General features: G+C 32.7%; 2 protein-coding genes across 2 annotated transcripts in view; one reads left to right on the plus strand and one right to left on the minus strand.

The window, feature by feature from the left end:
* Positions 1-13,838, minus strand: part of pds5 (cohesin associated factor B pds5) — a 36,710-nt gene extending 22,872 nt beyond the window's left edge. Inside the window, exons 1-4 of the mRNA XM_074180584.1 lie at positions 13,616-13,838; positions 6,894-8,986; positions 923-1,200; positions 331-745 (exon numbers count right to left, since the gene is read on the minus strand). Of these exons, the coding sequence (XP_074036685.1) occupies positions 331-745; positions 923-1,200; positions 6,894-8,976 (2,776 nt within the window). The 5' untranslated portion in view covers positions 8,977-8,986; positions 13,616-13,838. The remainder of the gene's footprint in view (positions 1-330; positions 746-922; positions 1,201-6,893; positions 8,987-13,615) is intronic.
* Positions 13,839-17,345: 3,507 nt separating this feature from the next.
* The window catches only part of LOC111510851 (uncharacterized), a 51,131-nt gene continuing 49,169 nt past the window's right edge, over positions 17,346-19,307 (plus strand). The window contains exons 1-2 of the mRNA XM_074180585.1: positions 17,346-17,516; positions 17,591-17,946. Coding sequence (XP_074036686.1) covers positions 17,608-17,946 — 339 coding nt within the window. The 5' untranslated portion in view covers positions 17,346-17,516; positions 17,591-17,607. The remainder of the gene's footprint in view (positions 17,517-17,590; positions 17,947-19,307) is intronic.

The raw sequence follows: 19,307 nt of genomic DNA on the forward strand, positions 1-19,307 counted from the left end.
TTTTGTCTACAAACTTTGTTAAATTTTATTTTCTATTGTTATATTTTATATATTAGATATGTGACCTTAGTTATACTCAAATTGTGTTTCTGGGTATTTGTGTTTTTGAATTGTTTCTTTTCTTTTATTTTTTGAAGTGCTATATATACCAGATTTTTTAACAAGCTTTGTCAATAAGATTGCATTTTCTTGGACAATAAAGTATATGTCTATCTATCTAAAGTTCAATTTTTCTTTCATTTATAAACTGATGATAGTCCTTTTATACATTTATATTGAATTTGATGATGAGTAAATTTGATTTGCTCAATGCACTATATGGTCATATACCTTTGTGTAGTTTGGCAGCAAAAATTTCCCGGACTTGCTTCACTTCATCCACCATCAACTGAGACAGGTTATAAAACTGTTCTGCCGTATACTGATCACCAACACCCTTCTGTTCGCACACTTTCAACATTGCACATCCAGCTGCTAACCTCAACCAAGACATCTCTGATTTAGAAAGCCGGCCAGACTGCAGTAAATCGCCTTTGTGTAAAATGAAAGCATTCAACATCCTGAATGTTTTTTGAGCCGAAGCAGTATCTTGTTTTAGTCCCAGAAGCCACCTGGCCATAGCTTTCAGGCCTTCCACCTTACATCTAGTCTCTTCAGGAAGTTGATCTTCGGGACACCAAGGATCTGAATCAGTTGTGTCAATTTCTGTTTCACGACCTTCCTTCACCAACAGTTCTTTGACAATCTGTAAGGAAAAATAAACTACAGAGCTAGTCATGGTACGGAACTACATAAAAAGTTGGACAAATTGTTTAAAGTGAACAATGTCTTTCAATTAGGAAGTAACATTCAAAGTATTTCTTGATAATTATACCTTGTACTATATTCAGTATACTCAGAAGAATATTTTTCAAGAACTTACCTTTCTTGAAACAATGTTTTTAATTTGAACCTTGTACCTATCGGGAATATTGAAAGCGATATGTCCCAAAGTCACAATGGCAGTCCTGTAATGGGCAGATGAAGGTGTAAGATTATCTTTAATTGTATCCAGTATACTTGGAAATAAAGTTTCGTGGAGGTCAGGCATGTTCTTGAATATACAGTGGATGGCACCCTTAGCCTGCTTCGGGGTTCCAGTCTGAGAAAAGTTTTTGCAAATCGGTGCCAATTCTTCCATTAGTTCAGGAAACTGTTCATCTGAAAATGAGATTATAATTTTTTGTTGAAATTATAATAGTATAATACGCTATAATAAATATATAATGGAATTGGCTGATACTGTATATACAGGGTGTAACTGAATAAGTGTAAAAAATTTAAGGAGGTGATTCCTCATCGAAAAAAAAAATAGGATCTTTCATATAAAGAAACTTCATTGGAGCATTTCTAGTTGCCCATTAAAGGGGTACATAAAATTTGTATAACAATTTTTTTCACAAGCACTGAAAAAGTTACAATATTGAAATTAACCTGACGTTTTGTACTACCAAAAAGACACTTAGCCAGCAATTTATTTGGTTTACCCCATGGTTGTAAGGGGTAGAAAACGCAACCCCTAAAATTTATTTCCAATGTAACTTTTTGTCTTATTATTTGTTTACTATTTAAAAATTTATTTCCGATAGCCTGTTTCATTCTAAACAAAAAATGTCTCTTGTGTTTTTTGTCCAAAATAAACCAGTTCGCAGCAAAAAATTATTTTACGAACAACTACAGAGATACATCGTCATAAATGTGAACTGGATTTATTGTTATTTTGTAGTTAGTACCTGCATTAAACGATTAAAGGGTAACAAACAAAACTAATTTATTAATAACAAAATACACAACACAACAACTTTTTTAGTGCTTGTGAAAAAAATTGTTATACAAATTTTATGTACCCCCTTCAAGAGGCTGTATCTTAACAAGGGATGCTCCAATGAAATTTCTTTATATGAAAGATCCTATCTTTTTTTAATGAGGAATCACCTCCTTAAATGTTTTACACTTATTTAGTTACACCCTGTGTATTCAGCAGACTCTAATTTTTCTAATATTTTATTGTTGAGTGAACATTGGCTAGAATATGATGAAACAGTCTTTATAAATAATGCAATAATTTGCAATAAGAGAAATTATTTGAATTTTCTATAGTGTATTCAACAAAAATTAATATTCACATATTATGTATCTATCGGTCTCTCATAACTTCCACTAACACTTACTGTGAAATACATCGTACCTTAAGTTGTATCATAGTTAATTATAAGTTCCATTATCATCTGCAATAACCATTTTATTTTTTACATATGTGGACATTTTTGTTATTGCAGTAGACATTAGCAAATTTTCATATGTATAGGTTGTTCCCATTAAGAAGAGAATGACGTCACAAGATGACAAGTTACGGCATTGCCAACATGTCTACTATTTCGAACTTTAAAATTTTTTTGTACTATTGATATGTTTTATTGCTATTATCCTTACTTACTTTTAGTATTTGTTGGGACTATTTCGACAATGTTTTAGGCATATTGAATATACTCAGGTCATATCAAAAGAAATGATTAGTTCTGAAAAGGAAAGAAAGACTGACAGTTTTCGATTCGGCAACGTCTGAAATTTTACTATCAGTTGAGCAACTTACAAAATGAAATGTTACTAGTTTCATTGCTGTTGAACGCATTTCAGTGGGAATTTTAACGTTGTTATGTTGGATACACAAAATTACCAAAAATGACGTCATTCTCTTCTTAACGTGAATAGCCTATATATATATATATATATATATATATATATATATATATATATGTGTGTGTGTGTGTGTGTGTGTGTATATGTACGTATAAATATGTTTATAGGTTTTAAATTATATGAGTTTCAAAAAGTTTGCACCATATGGGAAACTTTTTTATTATCCATTTGTCAGAAAATTTTATTTCTGATAAAAACTGGTGCATTGGGGAAACTTGGATTGGAGTTGTCAAAATTCTAAATTTCCCAACAATGTATAGGGGAGAACGAAAAATAGAAATTTTGATCAAGAGTAAACTACCCTTATTTTGGCCATTATTAAAAAAGTTTATTCAGAAAAGTTGTTTGATTTGAAATCACAGCCCACCTACATAACAAAACAAAATAAATCAGTTTTTTTATGGTTCTAGCCTCATAAAAGTACTAGTATCTCATATACACCTTAGACGCCTCCATCATAATACTATAACAATATTTCAATGCGAAATTCAGTCCAATTTATTATTCGAACTAGTATAACAATGTTTGTTGAAAATGATTTAAATTTTTACAAGTTTTTTTGGTGTAAAATTGATTTCACTCTGTATGTATGTCCATAATGACAAAAAATAATTTACTAAATTAATTAATGCTAAACAATTAGTTTGAAGGTGATTGACAATGTTTCGTGATGAATTTCACTAGTTCGGACTTCCATTGTCTATTATATAAAATGATTTGTAATCCCTGAAACAAGTAAAAAAGAATAATTAAAAAGAATAGTTGAAAATAACAATTATATTAAGCAACAATAAACCTGAAATGAAATGATAGTGAAATAACCTACAAGTAAAAATATAATAATTGAATAAATAAAAATTAAAGGAATGCAAAAAGAAAATAATAAAAAATAAAAAAGTGTAGAGATTCCAAGTCACGTTAGTTCACGACGTTTCGATTGTTGGTATCTACAATCGTCTTCGGGTGATGACTGGGTCATCACCAGTCATCACCCGAAGACGATTGTAGATACCAACAATCGAAACGTCGTGAACTAACGTGACTTGGAATCTCTACACTTTTTTATTTTTTATTATTTTCTTTTTGCATTCCTTTAATTTTTATTTATTCAATTATTATATTTTTACTTGTAGGTTATTTCACTATCATTTCATTTCAGGTTTATTGTTGCTTAATATAATTGTTATTTTCAACTATTCTTTTTAATTATTCTTTTTTACTTGTTTCAGGGATTACAAATCATTTTATATAATAGACAATGGAAGTCCGAACTAGTGAAAAAGCTAAACAATTAAGTGATACAAATCTTTAAGTTTACGCTCACTTTAATCTTAGATAATGCCAATAAAGCATTTTGTGCACGAACAATAAAATGTTTAGCGATGGAAGAAAGACATGTGGAAATTTAAGGATTTAGTGATTTATTATTCAGGTTTCTGAACGGTTTTGTGATTTGGTTTTTATTTATGTTTAATACATATGTAAATTAGGACTACCCTTTGGGGTAACACTATGATTAAAGTGATCGTAAACTTACAGATTTGTATTACTCAATGTTTAGAATTAATTAATTTAGCCAAATATTTCTTGTCATTGTATCATACTGATAGTTATTCTGGACATACATACGGAGTGAAATATCAATTTTGCAAAAAAAAACTAGTAAAAATTTAAACCATTTTCAAAAACATCGATATACTAGTTCGAATAATAAATTGGACTGAATTTTGCATTGAAATATTATTATAGTAATATGAGGGAGGCGCCTAAGGTGTCTATGAGATACTAGTACTCTTAATGAGTATTCAACCTTCGAAGCTTGATACCAAACAGTTGTTGGACTATAGTAGTGATGAACTATGATGTCTAACAGGCCTTTTCACAGGTCACTGTCATTTGAATAATCATATGCAGAGACTCGGACTGTCGGAAAACAGTGTGCGTCGCGTCGCCTGTTTGGAAAATGATGAAACAGCAGAGCACATACTTTGTGTCTGCCCCGCTGGGGACCAAATCAGGTTTTTCAGAGTTTGGCAAAGCCGTACTCTTACTATCTGACCTGAAAGACCACTCACCACACAAACTAATTGGCTTCATTAAGAAGCTGGGTTTATTTGGTCGAGTGTGACTAGGTGTGAGCCAAAATAAACTCTTGCGGGTTGCGATGGAGGGGCGAATAGACCCACTAACTTTTAACCTAACCTAACCTAACTCTTTATGAGGTTAGAACCATAAAAATAGATTTTTTTTTTGTTTTGTTATGTAGGTGGCTGTGATTTCAAATCTGAATATTGTTTTCAAATTTAAACAACTTTTCTCAATAAACTTTTTTACTAATGTCAAAAATAAGAGTAGCTTACTCTTGATCAAAATTTTTACTTTTTGTTCTCCCCTGTACACAATTCGGAAATTTAGAATTTTGACAACTCAAATCCAAGTTTCCATCAATGCACTAATTTTTATCAACAATAAAATTTTCTGTCAAATAGATAATAAAAAAGTTTTCCATATAGTACAAACTTTTTGAAACTCACTATAGACTTTAGTATATGTTTGTATACATTTTTATCTTATTCACACACACTTTGTCAAGAAGAATGATTAAATCTAAAGAAATGAACTTTAAACGTTCGGATATATCTACACAGTAGGTTGAATGGGCTGACGCCTATCAGAAAACAACTACTCCCCTGGCTAATACCACGAAGGGCGTTGGATTATATCCGACAGACGTCAGTGCAGGAATCTTCACAGAAAATTTCCTGCATATGCATTTGGCAATACAACTATAGTACTATAGTACCGTATAGTATAGTATCGAAAGAGTCGATCTTCAATTTTGGAACGGGCACACTTGCAGACCGGTTTCGGGCTCATTAGCCACTCGTCAGTGCAAGATAGTGGTCATCATCGTCCTAAAGTCAATGATATTCCATAATTGAAAATCGGAATTCTTTCAGAGTATTTCATTCCTCTTCCTAAGTTGGAGCGAACAACAAAATGTCACTCCATCTAGTGGACGAGGTACTAACTGACTGCATATCCGAAATTTGCCCGATTACTCTGAATAAGGCAGATAAAGTTTCTTATTAGTCAGTGGTCTGTGAACGTTCAAAGTTCATTTCTTTAGATTTATTTACTGCCAGTCTGCCACTGACTAATAAGAAAGAATATTAATTATTCTGACAATAAAGTTTATTTATCATATTTATTATACTACTGTGAGATTTTCTCTAAACATTTAGTACTGAACATGTACATTAAACATACATATAATTAAAAACCTTTTTTCAAAGTTAAATATTCAAAAATAATTTATAAAATATTTTTGATATAAACCACTTCTTACTGAAACACAGGCATCTAATGAAAATGTCTCCAATAATACACTTTTTTAGCAAGCAGTTCTTTTATTATTTGTTTGACTCTTTTAGTAGGAAAAGAAGATGATAGTGTTTCATGTAAGTGAAATTTTTCCTCTTTCATAAACGATATTGTGTGGCAATCCCGTGAATGATATACGATTCAATTCCATCAAAAGTGTTTGGAGTCTGTTTTGTATAATTCAATGTTCATATAAAAATAGTTGTTTTGAGAGTATTTTTATGAGCATTCACGGTCGGGATACTCGCCATGCTACGGTTCTAAGGGTCCCTTCGTGTAGGAGTGACCATTTCAAAAAATCTCCATTGTAATATGCTATCAATTTTTATAAAAGACTGCCACTTTCTATAAAGAGTTTGAATTCTGAAACTATGTTCACTAAGAAAATTAATAATTCATTACCGAACAAATGTTACTACAGCCATAAGGAATATTTAGGAGATACTTTTACAGAAGAATTATAACATTTTGAATCGCTAATAAAAAAAGCAATTTCCAAGAAAATTTAAATCGTCTGCTAGAATACAATGTTGGTTAGAAACACTATCAAAAATCCAAGCCATATATAAAAATAGAATCAGAACTTGATGGTGAATGGTAAAGGCACCCTATGAGACACTTAAAGAAACCATTTTTACAAATTTAGACCAAAAATTTCCTTGGACGATTTGAATTTTGTGAATTTTATATCATGTAGGATACACCTTATGGATTCCGGAATTTTGTTGAAAAATATTTAGTACGAATGAAGAAATCAAAGAGGTACTTACATAAACATCTATATTTACCCAAGAAGGTGAAAATAGACAGTACCAATGGAGCCACATTTTCATCATCTAATCTAAGCAGGCCCATCAGTTGTTGTAAAACATCAGTATACTGAAAGTGAGATGGAAACACCACACTCAACATAACCAATAATTTGAGGCCCCTATCTCCAGCGGTAGCGGGGTGTAATCCGACCTCCTCAATTGTATTTCCACCTCTCAGACAGTCTTCCACATAACCAACTAAGAGTTTTATGGCTTCATGGTCAATCATAACCGAGCTTATACGCTCTAGTAACATTTTGACAGTGTTGTAGTACAAATTGGTCATTACAGGTAATCCAAGTTTTCTCAAGACAGCAGCTGTAGCTTCAGAACATTCTTTGCAGCTCACTGAAGGTCTGGTAACATTTTCAAATTGCTCCAATAAAGCTTGATCACGCCTGAGGTGGTTACTAAATTTCGAGAGATACTCGTGCGCCTTGACAGGCTCTGGTAAACACCTGGATAAAGCCTGAACCTTAAGTGACAGTTCCTTCAATAATTCTGGATTATTCGAAACTCTTCTGTGTACCTCTAAAAATTCCAATACCAACTTTCTAACACAAAGTTGATTCTTCTGGAGTTCCATAAAAGCTTTCGTTGCATGTTCATCTACTGTACCAAGGAGATGATAAAGTTTCTTCATCCTCTCAGCAGCAGGAAGCTGATATGGAACAAGGCAAGTGTTCAGCAATCTTTCCACTAATAGTCTATCTTCCATACCAGCCATGTAGTAACCGTGAAGAATTTTGTCCTTGATCCAAGTGACTGCTTTCTTTGTAGCATTCGGAACATCTGGGTCACTTAGATGTTTCTTGTAAATCAACGCCAGGCCTGACATGGCTTCTTTTCTTATCTTGAATTTCTTATCTAATGTTCTCTCTTTGACAAACTCCAGCAGATCTTCGGAATCAGAAACTACCTGAAAGTCATTCTTAGCTGTAGTCACGATTGCCATAACTACCTGGTAGCGAACGTTTTCTTCAGAATCATGCTGCCTCATTTTGAGAGTATCCGTTATGTCTTTTCTCAAGTCTGGATGATTCAAAAGAAAGTGCATAGAGTACTGAACGCACTTAGTCCTGATGGCTATGGAGATATCATTAAATCTACCCAAAAATGCCCTCCATAGAACGATGTGCCGCCTGGCAAGCTCAGAGTCTTTTTCGCTAAACATTTTAGCTAGGAGCGCTACTGCAGCTAATCGATCACTTTCAAGAGGGCTTTTAAGCTTGCATTCTAATTGGGGTAGGACGGCTATCAGAACCTGCGGCCTTATGTGATTCAGCTCGTAGATTAAATCGTATACTTTACCACAAATTTGTAAATTTTTATCTTCTTTTCCTAAGATCAAAACTTGATTGAAAAATGCCTGAATGTAAGGCTCCAAAGTCTCTGACGTCTTAACAATCAGTTCCTTAGCTAAGTAATACGAATTTTTGTGTTGTGTTTTGTTGGGCTCGACAATATTTATTAATATAATATCGAGCAAATCATTACTAACCATGTCGCTCTCTGAAATCAAAGGACACAGCACGTCCAGCATGAAACTCTTAACTCTTCCAGAATGTTCATCATTGACGATTTTGAACATGAGGTGGAAAAGGGCGCAAAATATTTCTTGGCAATCCTGCAGTTCGAAACACATATTGAAAGATTTGACATAAGCTAGATTCTCCAGTAAGTAAAAATATCTTTTGAAGGCAGCATCTTTGGGATCTTTCAGTCCAGACAGCTGGGTTATTAAAAAAAGGAATATAGTTTTGACTTGTTTAGGATCTTTATAGGGGGCTTCTGGAGCATAGACCCTCAAAACGTCAGCTATGCAGCATGCTATCAACAGCTGCACGTCTCGAGATGTGTGTGATAAAAACTGCTCTTCAACAAGGTGTAGTGATAATGGGATGTATTGCCTGTAAGCGCCATCATCCTGTCCCATGGCCTGTAATGTATGAGCGAGAGTTTTCAGGCGACGAATCAGCTCGTCAGTATTCAGATCGTCGCTAATTGGACGACATCCCGGAGGATATACGATGTCAGACATTTTAAGTTACCTGGAATAAATAAAATGAATTTGCATGAAATAACTTAAAGCATCAACAGAAAAAAATTTTTGGAAATGAGAGATGAAATGTGTTCTAAACCTAATTCTAGCTACATATAACCCAATAGTATTATCAACATCTCAATTCTTTAAACTATACATTAGGGATCAATAAAACCTTTATTACCTCAAAAATTTTCTCAAATTTTGAGTAAAAGTAATCGTAATATAATAAGGATACTTTCATTGACATGGAACAACTTAACAATACACACAAAAAGTATAGAGAATAAATAGTAAAGAATGTGAGTAGATTGTAAGTAGATAATACAAGTTTTGGAGGTGTGTCTGTGAGGTTTAGGGGAAGAATTTGAGTGGCAGCCGACACTGAATTTTCAGAGTATCCGAGTTCATTTACATCCAAAATGACAACATGACAAGACTACATAATTTCCAAATAGTATTTAAATGTTCACTTTTGTTAATCCCGAAACCCCTAATATGAGCTCAATCAATCATAATAGGAATTAAGTCTCCCCAAATCATAAATCTTTTTGATTAAGGTGATGTACTTATTAAGAAAAAGTCTACCCAAAATCAAGATACGATAACGTCAGCTATAGCTATATGAAAAAAAGTGCATATGTAGTTTACAAAACGACTGATAGTCTAAGTAAATTTACTAAAAATAATAAAGACAAAACTTTGGTGTTGGATATATCAGGAGTATATAAGTTGACTAGTGGCTCTTGCCCAAAACTGTATATTGGCCAAACAGGAAGAACTTTTTCCTAAATAATTAAAGAAGATAGAAGTAGTTTCTTAAATAGAAAGACAAATTCCACATTTGCAAACCACTTTTTAGCAGAAGGACATGAGTTCAATAATGAATACGATGTGTTATATTCAGAAGACAAAAGTTTGAAACTCAATCTTCTAGAATGCCTAGAAATGAGTAGATTTAAAAATTCGGATAATTAACTGAATGGCCAAATAGAAAATGAATAATTCCCCATTGCTAAATTTTTTTTCAAATGTGGAAACTGGTAAATAAGCTCAGTTCATTTAATTCATTACAAATGCAGGTACACATAAGATATTAAATGGCTAGGTAAAACCCAGGTGTTTGAAATTCAAATTGTAAATTAGATATATTTGCATTGAATACATAGAATTTTGTTAGTAAAGCCACGCCCAAGGAAGCCATTGTATGGCAAAACACATGTTGCATTTTTGTAAAACTGTTTAGTGAGAATCTCACAATAAAGTGTTTTTTGATCAAGCAAAGCATGTACAAATGCCCAGTAACGTTACAACCCAATACATAATGAATAGTATTTAAAAATACTATAGAAAAGTCTATAGAAAGGCAATCAGGGCTGCAAAAAACTTGTACTATAGTTGTATTGCCAATTGCATATGCAAGAAATTTTCTGTGAATATTCCTGCACTGACGCCTGTCGGATGAAATCCAACGCCTTTCGTGGTATTAACCCAGGGGAGTAGTTGTTTTCTGATAGGCGTCAGTCCATTCAACCTACTGTGTAGGTATATTCGAGACTGGCTCGAACGTTTAAAGTTCATTTCTTCAGATTTGTACTATAGTAACAGAATCACGGAAGCTGACAACAAAGCTAAAGAAAGCTGGTCAATAATCAAAGAACTCAGAGGAAAAAATATGTATACAAACACAACAGATACATTCTTGAATCCGGACCTTTCAAACAGCTATTTCTGCTCCGTCGCAACAAAACTTAGTCAAAACATTGTACCTACTCACAATCCCCTAGAATATCTGTGATAGCTATGTAGACAGTACCTTTTCATTACACCATATCAGTATAAATGAATTGAAAGAAGTTATAGGAAACATAAAAAATAAGAAATCATCTGGCTTTGATATTTCTATTAAAATTCTCTTCTTCCTGAGACTGCGCTCAATATACTTGTTGAACTGATTAACAACTCCTTCGAGCAAGGAACATTTCCTTCAATTCTCAAAACCTCGGTCGTCATTCCTCTACATAAAGGAGGCAGCAATGAAAATCCAGCAAACTTTAGGCCTATATCGCTCATCCCAACCTTACCAAAAATAATTGAAAAACTGGTAAAAAAAAAAGAATAATGGAATTTTTGACCGGTAATGAGATATTGAGTACACATCAGTATGGCTTTCAGAATTTCAAGAGTACAAGTGAAGCTATATTAACAGTATTGCAATTGGTGTATAATGAAATCAACAGAGGGAAAGCCAATGCAGCAGTGCTTTGTGACTTATCCAAAGTTTTTGACTGTGTCAATCACATCATATTGCTTCGGAAACTCATAAGATATGGTTTGTAGGAAAGTCATCTAACTCGGACGTGGGAGATATAAATTGTGGAGTACCTCAGGTCCTATACTGTTTCTGTTATACATTAATGATTTAACCAACATATCGATTACAGGAAGCTACCTTATTTGCTGACGACACCACATTAGTTTGGCATGACAAGGACAAAAACAGATTGCATAACAAAATGTGCCAAGACATGAAAAAAATGAAGAATTGGTTTGACTCGAATCTTCTATCATTGAATACTAGCAAACCAAATATATTAGCATTCAAGTGTAGTATACCTGATATCCCCCTAGTGTAAGTTAATGTTCGTATTATAGGAAAATATTCATATCAAAGTAGTTGTTTCGAAAGGGGTTTTCCTTCCAATTTCAATTTGTATCTGAAATAAACGTCTGTGCATGATCTACATATTTTTGTAAATAATTCATTTTCAACTTGATTACTTTTTCCATTCTTCTGAAGTTCAATACATTTTTGTATAAAGATGGAGGAGTAGAAAGCTAGATACTTTTTCTCTAGTATAATAAAATCTTCTTAGTGGGAGACAGATTACATTTTGGTGGAAAAAAATTGTCATTTTGTTTGGTCGTTTAATTATGTGTAGTAGTACGTCTATTACTACATAGTATAAAACAAAGTTGCTGATGTTGTAAATAAAAACTTTTTTTGCACTTACATTGCAAACTCTGACTGAACCCTACGAGATAGATCAAAATAATGTACAACCGTATTGTTCACCTTAAAACATTTACAGAAAAGTCAGCGATGTCATATGTCTACCTCTTAGGAATAACCCACAATAACATTTTTTTATTCTCTTTTATCTCAAGAAATAGTGGCTTATTTACGAAGCGATTTTAAGCAATACATCATTAATCCTTATCCAATTGATTACCTTAAATACATTGTGCATTTAATTTAGATCAATATGGCCTTTTACAGCATATAACTTAAACGCATATTTTCGAAGATATTACAGCGATCGCACGCGTTTATATGTATATTTAGTATCAGTATTGCACCCGTGCAAAGCCGGGGCGGTTCGCAACAATACTATAAATTTCTTCATACTATATTGATTACTTAAAAAAATACATTATCGCTAATCTGTAATACCATTCTTTTCGATTTTTGTGAAGACATTAGTTTATTTTTGATCAAAACCGTAGTGTACTGCAGTCAGGTTTCAGGAGTACTCCACGCTAACAACTGGTGTCAGCAAAATATTGAAAAACTATCACATAGGTAGCTATAGTCGCCTACATGGAGATGGTAGTTAAAGCCTTGTAAATAAATACAAGGTTTTCTGACTGAAGCCACAAATGTGTGGTTTGATTTTGTTGGTGACTCCACATTTGAGTTTCTCACAACCAAGTGGTGCCCATCCTTTACGGTTGGTTACATCGCAGATCATGAATCAATTTATAGACACCAAACAAAGAACTTTTTGATACTCCTGAAGGTGCTAACCACTTTGCAAAACATCAAGAAAAACACAAACAAACAACTGTCAATAATCGTGAGAAGGGCAATGGAATTCAATGTGACCGTAAATATATCAGTTTGTAGAATTTATTTACAAAGCACTGTATGCAAACTACAGACACCAGTTTCAGGCTTATTGGCCCTATTCAGTGTGAAGCAAGCAAATTCAAGGAAGATCATGTCAGGCCAAGGAGAGTTTAACAGGTCAGGAATATGTATTTCAATTATGGGACATTTTTCTGTAATGTTGATCATACTACATGAAATAAAAATTGAATCACCTACTGATTATTTCAAATATAGTTTGTCACAACTTTTTCATATGTGAATCAAAAAAGAGATTTTTCTAGAAAGACAATCATTAATAAACTTTCCTTTGAAACTTCTGTTTATTTGTGTTCTTATATCATATTATGAATACATTCAATCCAGCATGGTAAATAGATAATGTAATTATTACTATATACAGTAAATATAGATGAAGCCATTAGCAGATTTCCAAAACTGAATACTATAAATGCATGGCATATACCTTTTCAGTTTTTTTTTGTAAGAAAATCAACATAAAAAATAATCATACTATATAAGTATAGTTCTATCAGAATGAAAAAATTATAAGTTCTATACCCAACTTGAATACAGATTCCTTTTTTGAAAAATTAGCAGTCATAACCACCATACTTTTTTAGTAACAGTTGTACAATAACTTTAAAAGTATTTGGAGCATACACACACTGAACACCGGTATCAAAACAAAAGTACCTTCTTGAAACAAAAAAAAAAGTTATAAAGGAAAATGAAAAGGGGTAATACCTGAATACGGCAAGAAGATACTTTATTGGGGTAGATCAGTCACTAGTTTATATTCGTGAAAAATATCCTTTGAAATGAAAGCGCACTACCAAAAACCAATTCATTACATCTATAACTTTGCCTTATTTCCAATATAACGGACTATTTCATCAAATAATTAATATTTTTCATGATAACCAGGGACGCTCTCTACACAACACAACAGTACACGAACTTATTGAACTAATGTGAAGTTAGCGGAAGATCAAATGTCATATTAATGACAGATGACAGTTTTCTTGAAAAATTACCCAGATTTGAAATTATAGTTTCATGGTTTATTTTAAAATACTTTAATTTTATGAGAGTTATTTTATAGGACGGTTACAATTCAAACAGGTATCCTCAATATACATATGAAGTTTATACGCAGTAGCAGACAAAACGTTTGGTACTTTAGGTTCCATTCAACCACAGCCTATTAGCCTAGAATTTGTTTCATTTAATTGTCAAGCAAATAAAAAAAAAACAAAAGAGGAGAATTTCCAAGGAAGTATTTATCAATGAATTATCCACAAGTAGCATGTGCAAGAAAAAACAACTGCCAACGCTCAGATGCTTACAATGAAAATTTAAATATTTTCATAATTATGAAAGAGTATGAATTAATGTTAAAACAAGCGAAGTTAACGAAATTTTAGAACATGCGATCACAATACGTTGTCGGTGCTAACCTGCACTTAATCTCCAATGCGTTTCAAGTAAAATGCCATTTTTTTATACGGTCTTTCCCGACTAAAGTTACTCCATAACTTTGCTCGATGTATTTGGATTCACAGAACTCATAATATATATCTGGATATAATTATTAGTTCTGAGTTTTGAGTTTTGATCGAGCCTCAGAGTAACAAAAGACAATAGAGACTATAGAGAGGCCTTTTCCATCCTTACCTTGAAGGCAGCAAACTTTGTTTGTTTACGGCAAGTTAGTTGGACTATAAAACAGTGGCGGTTGGTTTAGTTGATAATCGAAGGGATATTATATATTTATAAAATAAATCATTTAAGGTGAAAATGTATTCTGTAAATCAGATGAAGAAATTTGTGATTTATTCTCAGATTTGATAAACAAGCGGTACGGTTCGTGAGGTCCGAAATGAAGAATTTTCGATTAGAAATCATGATTTCATTTAAAATTGGTATTTAGGGGTCTCTGTGGACCGCCATTATGAAAGGGGATATTTTTAATGTTTTTAATGATCATTTTTTTGATCTTATTCTTATAAATGCAGTTTTTGAAACTACTTTTATATTATTTCATTATTTGATATATCCCAACCAAAAAAAGGTTAAAAAAATGACAACGGTCATTTCTCATTGAATATTGTCTGTATACAACGTGAGAGCCTCGTGCAAAGAAAATAAAACCAAAACGGAAATCATAATCTTTGTGTGACGTATGTTAGTTGTTAAGTGAGCAATAACAGATTTAACACCGGTTGCACAAGAATAACTATTTAGTATGCCAACTGAATATTGAGCAGAAAGCTTTTTGATCTGTTGATCAAAAAATGAATATGACTAATGGCACACATATGAAAAACATATTTTTCATTTTCAAATACAGTTTTTTTTTCATTTATATTAATGATTTTTTGTAATTATAGAATTGGTCACCATGAATTATTAAAAAAAAAACATAATGTCGGTCCTCAAAGACCCCTAGATACCAATTTTGAATGAAATCACATAATAATATCAAACTTCAATCGTAATTATAAATATTCATGATTTCTAATCAAAAATTCTTTATATCGGACCTCAGAAACCGTACCGCTTGTTCAATAAATCTGAGAATAAATCACAAATTTCTTCATCTGATTATATGAAGCAGAGTTCATTACTTTTAAAATTAACATCATTCATTGTTATGAATTAGTTCATTTGAAATAATTTAATTTTAACCCAGTAAACCACGCGCTTTATTATAAAGCCATACATGAATAAAAATCTAGAAGGTGATAGAAAAACTGGCCTCATTTCCATAATCATTATTAAAAATCAGATTTCCTGTAGGAACTATTTAAACAGAATACATTTTCACCTGAAATGAATTATTTTATAAATATATAATATCCCTCCGATTATCAACTAAACTAAACGCCACTGTTTTATGGTCCAACTTACTTCAAATGTAAACAAACTCTCCATAACCCCTCATTACCCGCCACCCCCCTCGCCGATAAATTGTACAGAAAAGGATAGTACGATACCCGCTTCAAAATACATGTATTGTATTGGTATATGCATGGCAAGTCTATGTCGTATTATTACTCTGAGGATCGAGCAGAGAGAGCGAATAACATTTGGCGGGAATGAACTTTATGAGTTCTGTGGAATGGTGTCATCTGGAATAAAACATACCTACGAATAACAAACACCTACCATATTTCATGTTGTCAGAGCGTAGAAACTTTATGCGCCAGAATGGAAGCGAAAGCTAATAACATAAAGAGAGAGAGGGTTGTTCAATTTTTGGCTGGTGTCTTCAAATCTACAAATTGTGAGAACAATAAAAAAGTTAGTATAATTACTGTTCCTCACCTATATATCATGGAATCATTTTTCTATATATTCCAAAATTCTCCACAAACTTTGTGGAGATCAAATTGTGAGGTGCAGTTTTTAAAATTACTATGGATCTTCATCCAGTAACTGCTGAATGAATCTGAAAATCAAGGCAAATGATTAACTATTATATACCATATGAGTGCAGATATAAAAATTGTTCCTTATATTCAGATTTCTCAAGAAAAAAACAAGACTTGGTACAAAACTGTTTTTATTCCTTGTCTGATTTTATTAAGTGCTCACTTCACTGACAATGTATACGTTATGGCATACTATTCTCCTTTTAGTAATATGTGTAATCGATAAATGTATCTTATTTTTTACTTCAATAGCTGTGATGTATTCTGAACAATAGTGTAAATGTCTTTATGGAAATTAACATTTTTTTTTCATCCTGTCTCCGAAGCCCTTAAATTTCGAATGACGCGAGAGGAACATCAACTAATGACCAAATGCATACTTATTAGAATGATTATATTCACGAGCATATCAATAAATTCTATATATTAATAAGTTTCTCACTGGTCACGTTGGATACTACAAATGTAAGTATCCTAAGGTAACTAAGACGAGCAAATTAATTCATGACATCTTTAATTTAGTATTCCTTATATGTGTAAATATTTAGAAATCGTAAATCTTACTTTTCTGTGAATGAAACGAACGGTACTCAGGAACACAACCGTCTTATAAATTGCTCCCAGTTTAACGTCAACCACTGATGATACCAAATGCCAATTGAGAACGCATCATCACCTATCCTGTGGAATTTGGGAAGTCTCACTAGAAAAAGTGCTACTAATGCTTCAAACGGCGAAGATTACACATATAAGATTGCGATGCACATACTTTAGACGGAGAAAACGTTTTCAAAATGAACTCTCCACTCAACTCTTCAACATCCGTCGATGAGAACGGCTGCGATGCGTCCGGTCCTCTCGACGGCGGAAGCAAAATTCCCCTAGTCCCATATTGGAATTGATAGATATATGAGTTCTGTGCTCAATAATCATGACAAATTCGACGTGTAATGACACTACTTTTTATTATTGCTCTCTTGGCAACACCGCTCTTACAGCTGAACTGGCTGAACAATAAAATAGATAAATCAAACATCAAAGTGACAGAGACAGAGTAAATAAATGTCAGAATATGTCATATGTTATGATGTTTTGTTATGATGAGATATTATATTTTGTATAATACTGCTTTCTGTTGTTTGAGTAAAACACCTGAAAAGTTATTTGTTTCCTAATATAATTCGTGACAGTATTTCTCTATCAGAGTTGAGGTATAGTTTATCTAAAAAATATTTTTATTTAGGTAGGTCACAATTCTTTGTACTTTATGATACCCATTTTTCAGGAGGAAAAATATTTATTATGATTCGACATCTTCTTATAATGTCTGGACTCAGTTCTAGTTGCACTACAGACTGCTCAGGACGCGGTGAATGTTATAATGGTACATGCATGTGTGACATTCGCTTCACAGGAGATCTTTGTGATGGCCCTAATTTTCCATACCATGTCGGAATCGGAGGAGTTTTCTTTTTCATTAGTTTTACTTGTGCCGTTCAACTCATTATATGCATTACATCGGAATATGTTAGGCTGAAAGCACCAAGTTTAGTTAGAGCATGTAAAGTGACCAACCAGAAGTTGATATACTTGGTTATTTGCATTGCTAGTATGATAAGAGGGGCATACTTCATATTTCCTGTAAGTAACTAATTTCATTAAATATTTCAATTTATTTGTTTATGAAGATAATAATGTGAAGTGTTATCCTTTGAACTAATAACAGATAGATGTTATCATCTCTAATGGGAATTTGGTTTTCTAGAATCCAGAGAAATTTCCAAATTATTTTAGGAGTTCATTTTCGACTACTCATACTTTCATAGTTTTTCATTGAATATAAAACTTAAATTTCATTTTCATACATATAAATGGATATGATCATTTAAATAATTTTAAGCCACCATCTTTCAGTTAAAACTATATAGAAAATATTCAATTACCATGGTATTATTTATGACGAAAGCATGATTTTGTTTTCAAATGTAATAATATTTTTAGGTCTCAAGAGAGAATGCTAATGGCATATCATTCATAAGTATTGATGCTATCGATAAACAGTCTGATTACAATCATACTCTCTATCAAAAGTAACTTACCTGTTAAGTAGTTTGGAGCTCAAATCAATAATAATAATATATTCTTTTTGAGTAATACATATAAATCGTTCTAATCAGATTGTTTACCTATCCTTCCGGAATATCCTTAAATAAAAAAGAGACATGATTGATGTCTGCAATAAAAGTCCCAAACAGTGACTGAGACTCAATTGATTTTAACACAGCTTGATTGTATCTATGAAACCTTTGTTTAAAAGAAAGATTGTTAACTAGTTACAGCTCTATCTCGTGAACAAAGTCCCAAGCAGGAAAGAAACATTCTATGTACCAATACTCTGTCAGAAATCAAAAAAGCCTGAAGACTGTAACAAGGAGAGATACATATAAAAAATAGATATTTCGAAATAAAACCACGAAAATTACCTACACAGAGGTTCTGGTAAGTGCCGGTCGGAAAATAAATAATTTTCTGGCTAATACCACGCTGGACATTGAATTAATTTTGACAAATATTTATGCAATATACCTCACACAGGTTAGTCTTACAGATGTTTCTCGTTCATCCAGCAGCAGGACCATGCTGAGATCAATCAAGTAGATCACTTACAGACCTGTTTCGAAGTATTACCTGTCTTCAGTGCAGGAAAGATCCGTCCGAAACAGCAATATACCTGGGACCAGATTCATTTCAACGCAGCTCGACTACATGTATGAAAACTATCTAAGAGAAAGATTGTCAACTAGGTAGTTAAAGCTCCAACTCTTGAACAAAGCCTCAAGAGCGGAACTTACATCCCATGTACCAATTCTCTGACAGAAATCAAAGTAGATCTGAAGACTGTATCGAGGAGAGATATATATGCATAAGAAAATAATTATTCCAAAGTAAAATCTCAATTTACCTGCACAGTAGGTTTTGAAAAAGCCTGCCGGAAAATAAGT

Source organism: Leptinotarsa decemlineata, unplaced genomic scaffold (assembly GCF_025532065.1).
Source record: "Leptinotarsa decemlineata unplaced genomic scaffold, Ldec_3_MD MMD2_tig00026299_RagTag_RagTag, whole genome shotgun sequence".
Lineage (NCBI taxonomy): Eukaryota > Metazoa > Arthropoda > Insecta > Coleoptera > Chrysomelidae > Leptinotarsa > Leptinotarsa decemlineata.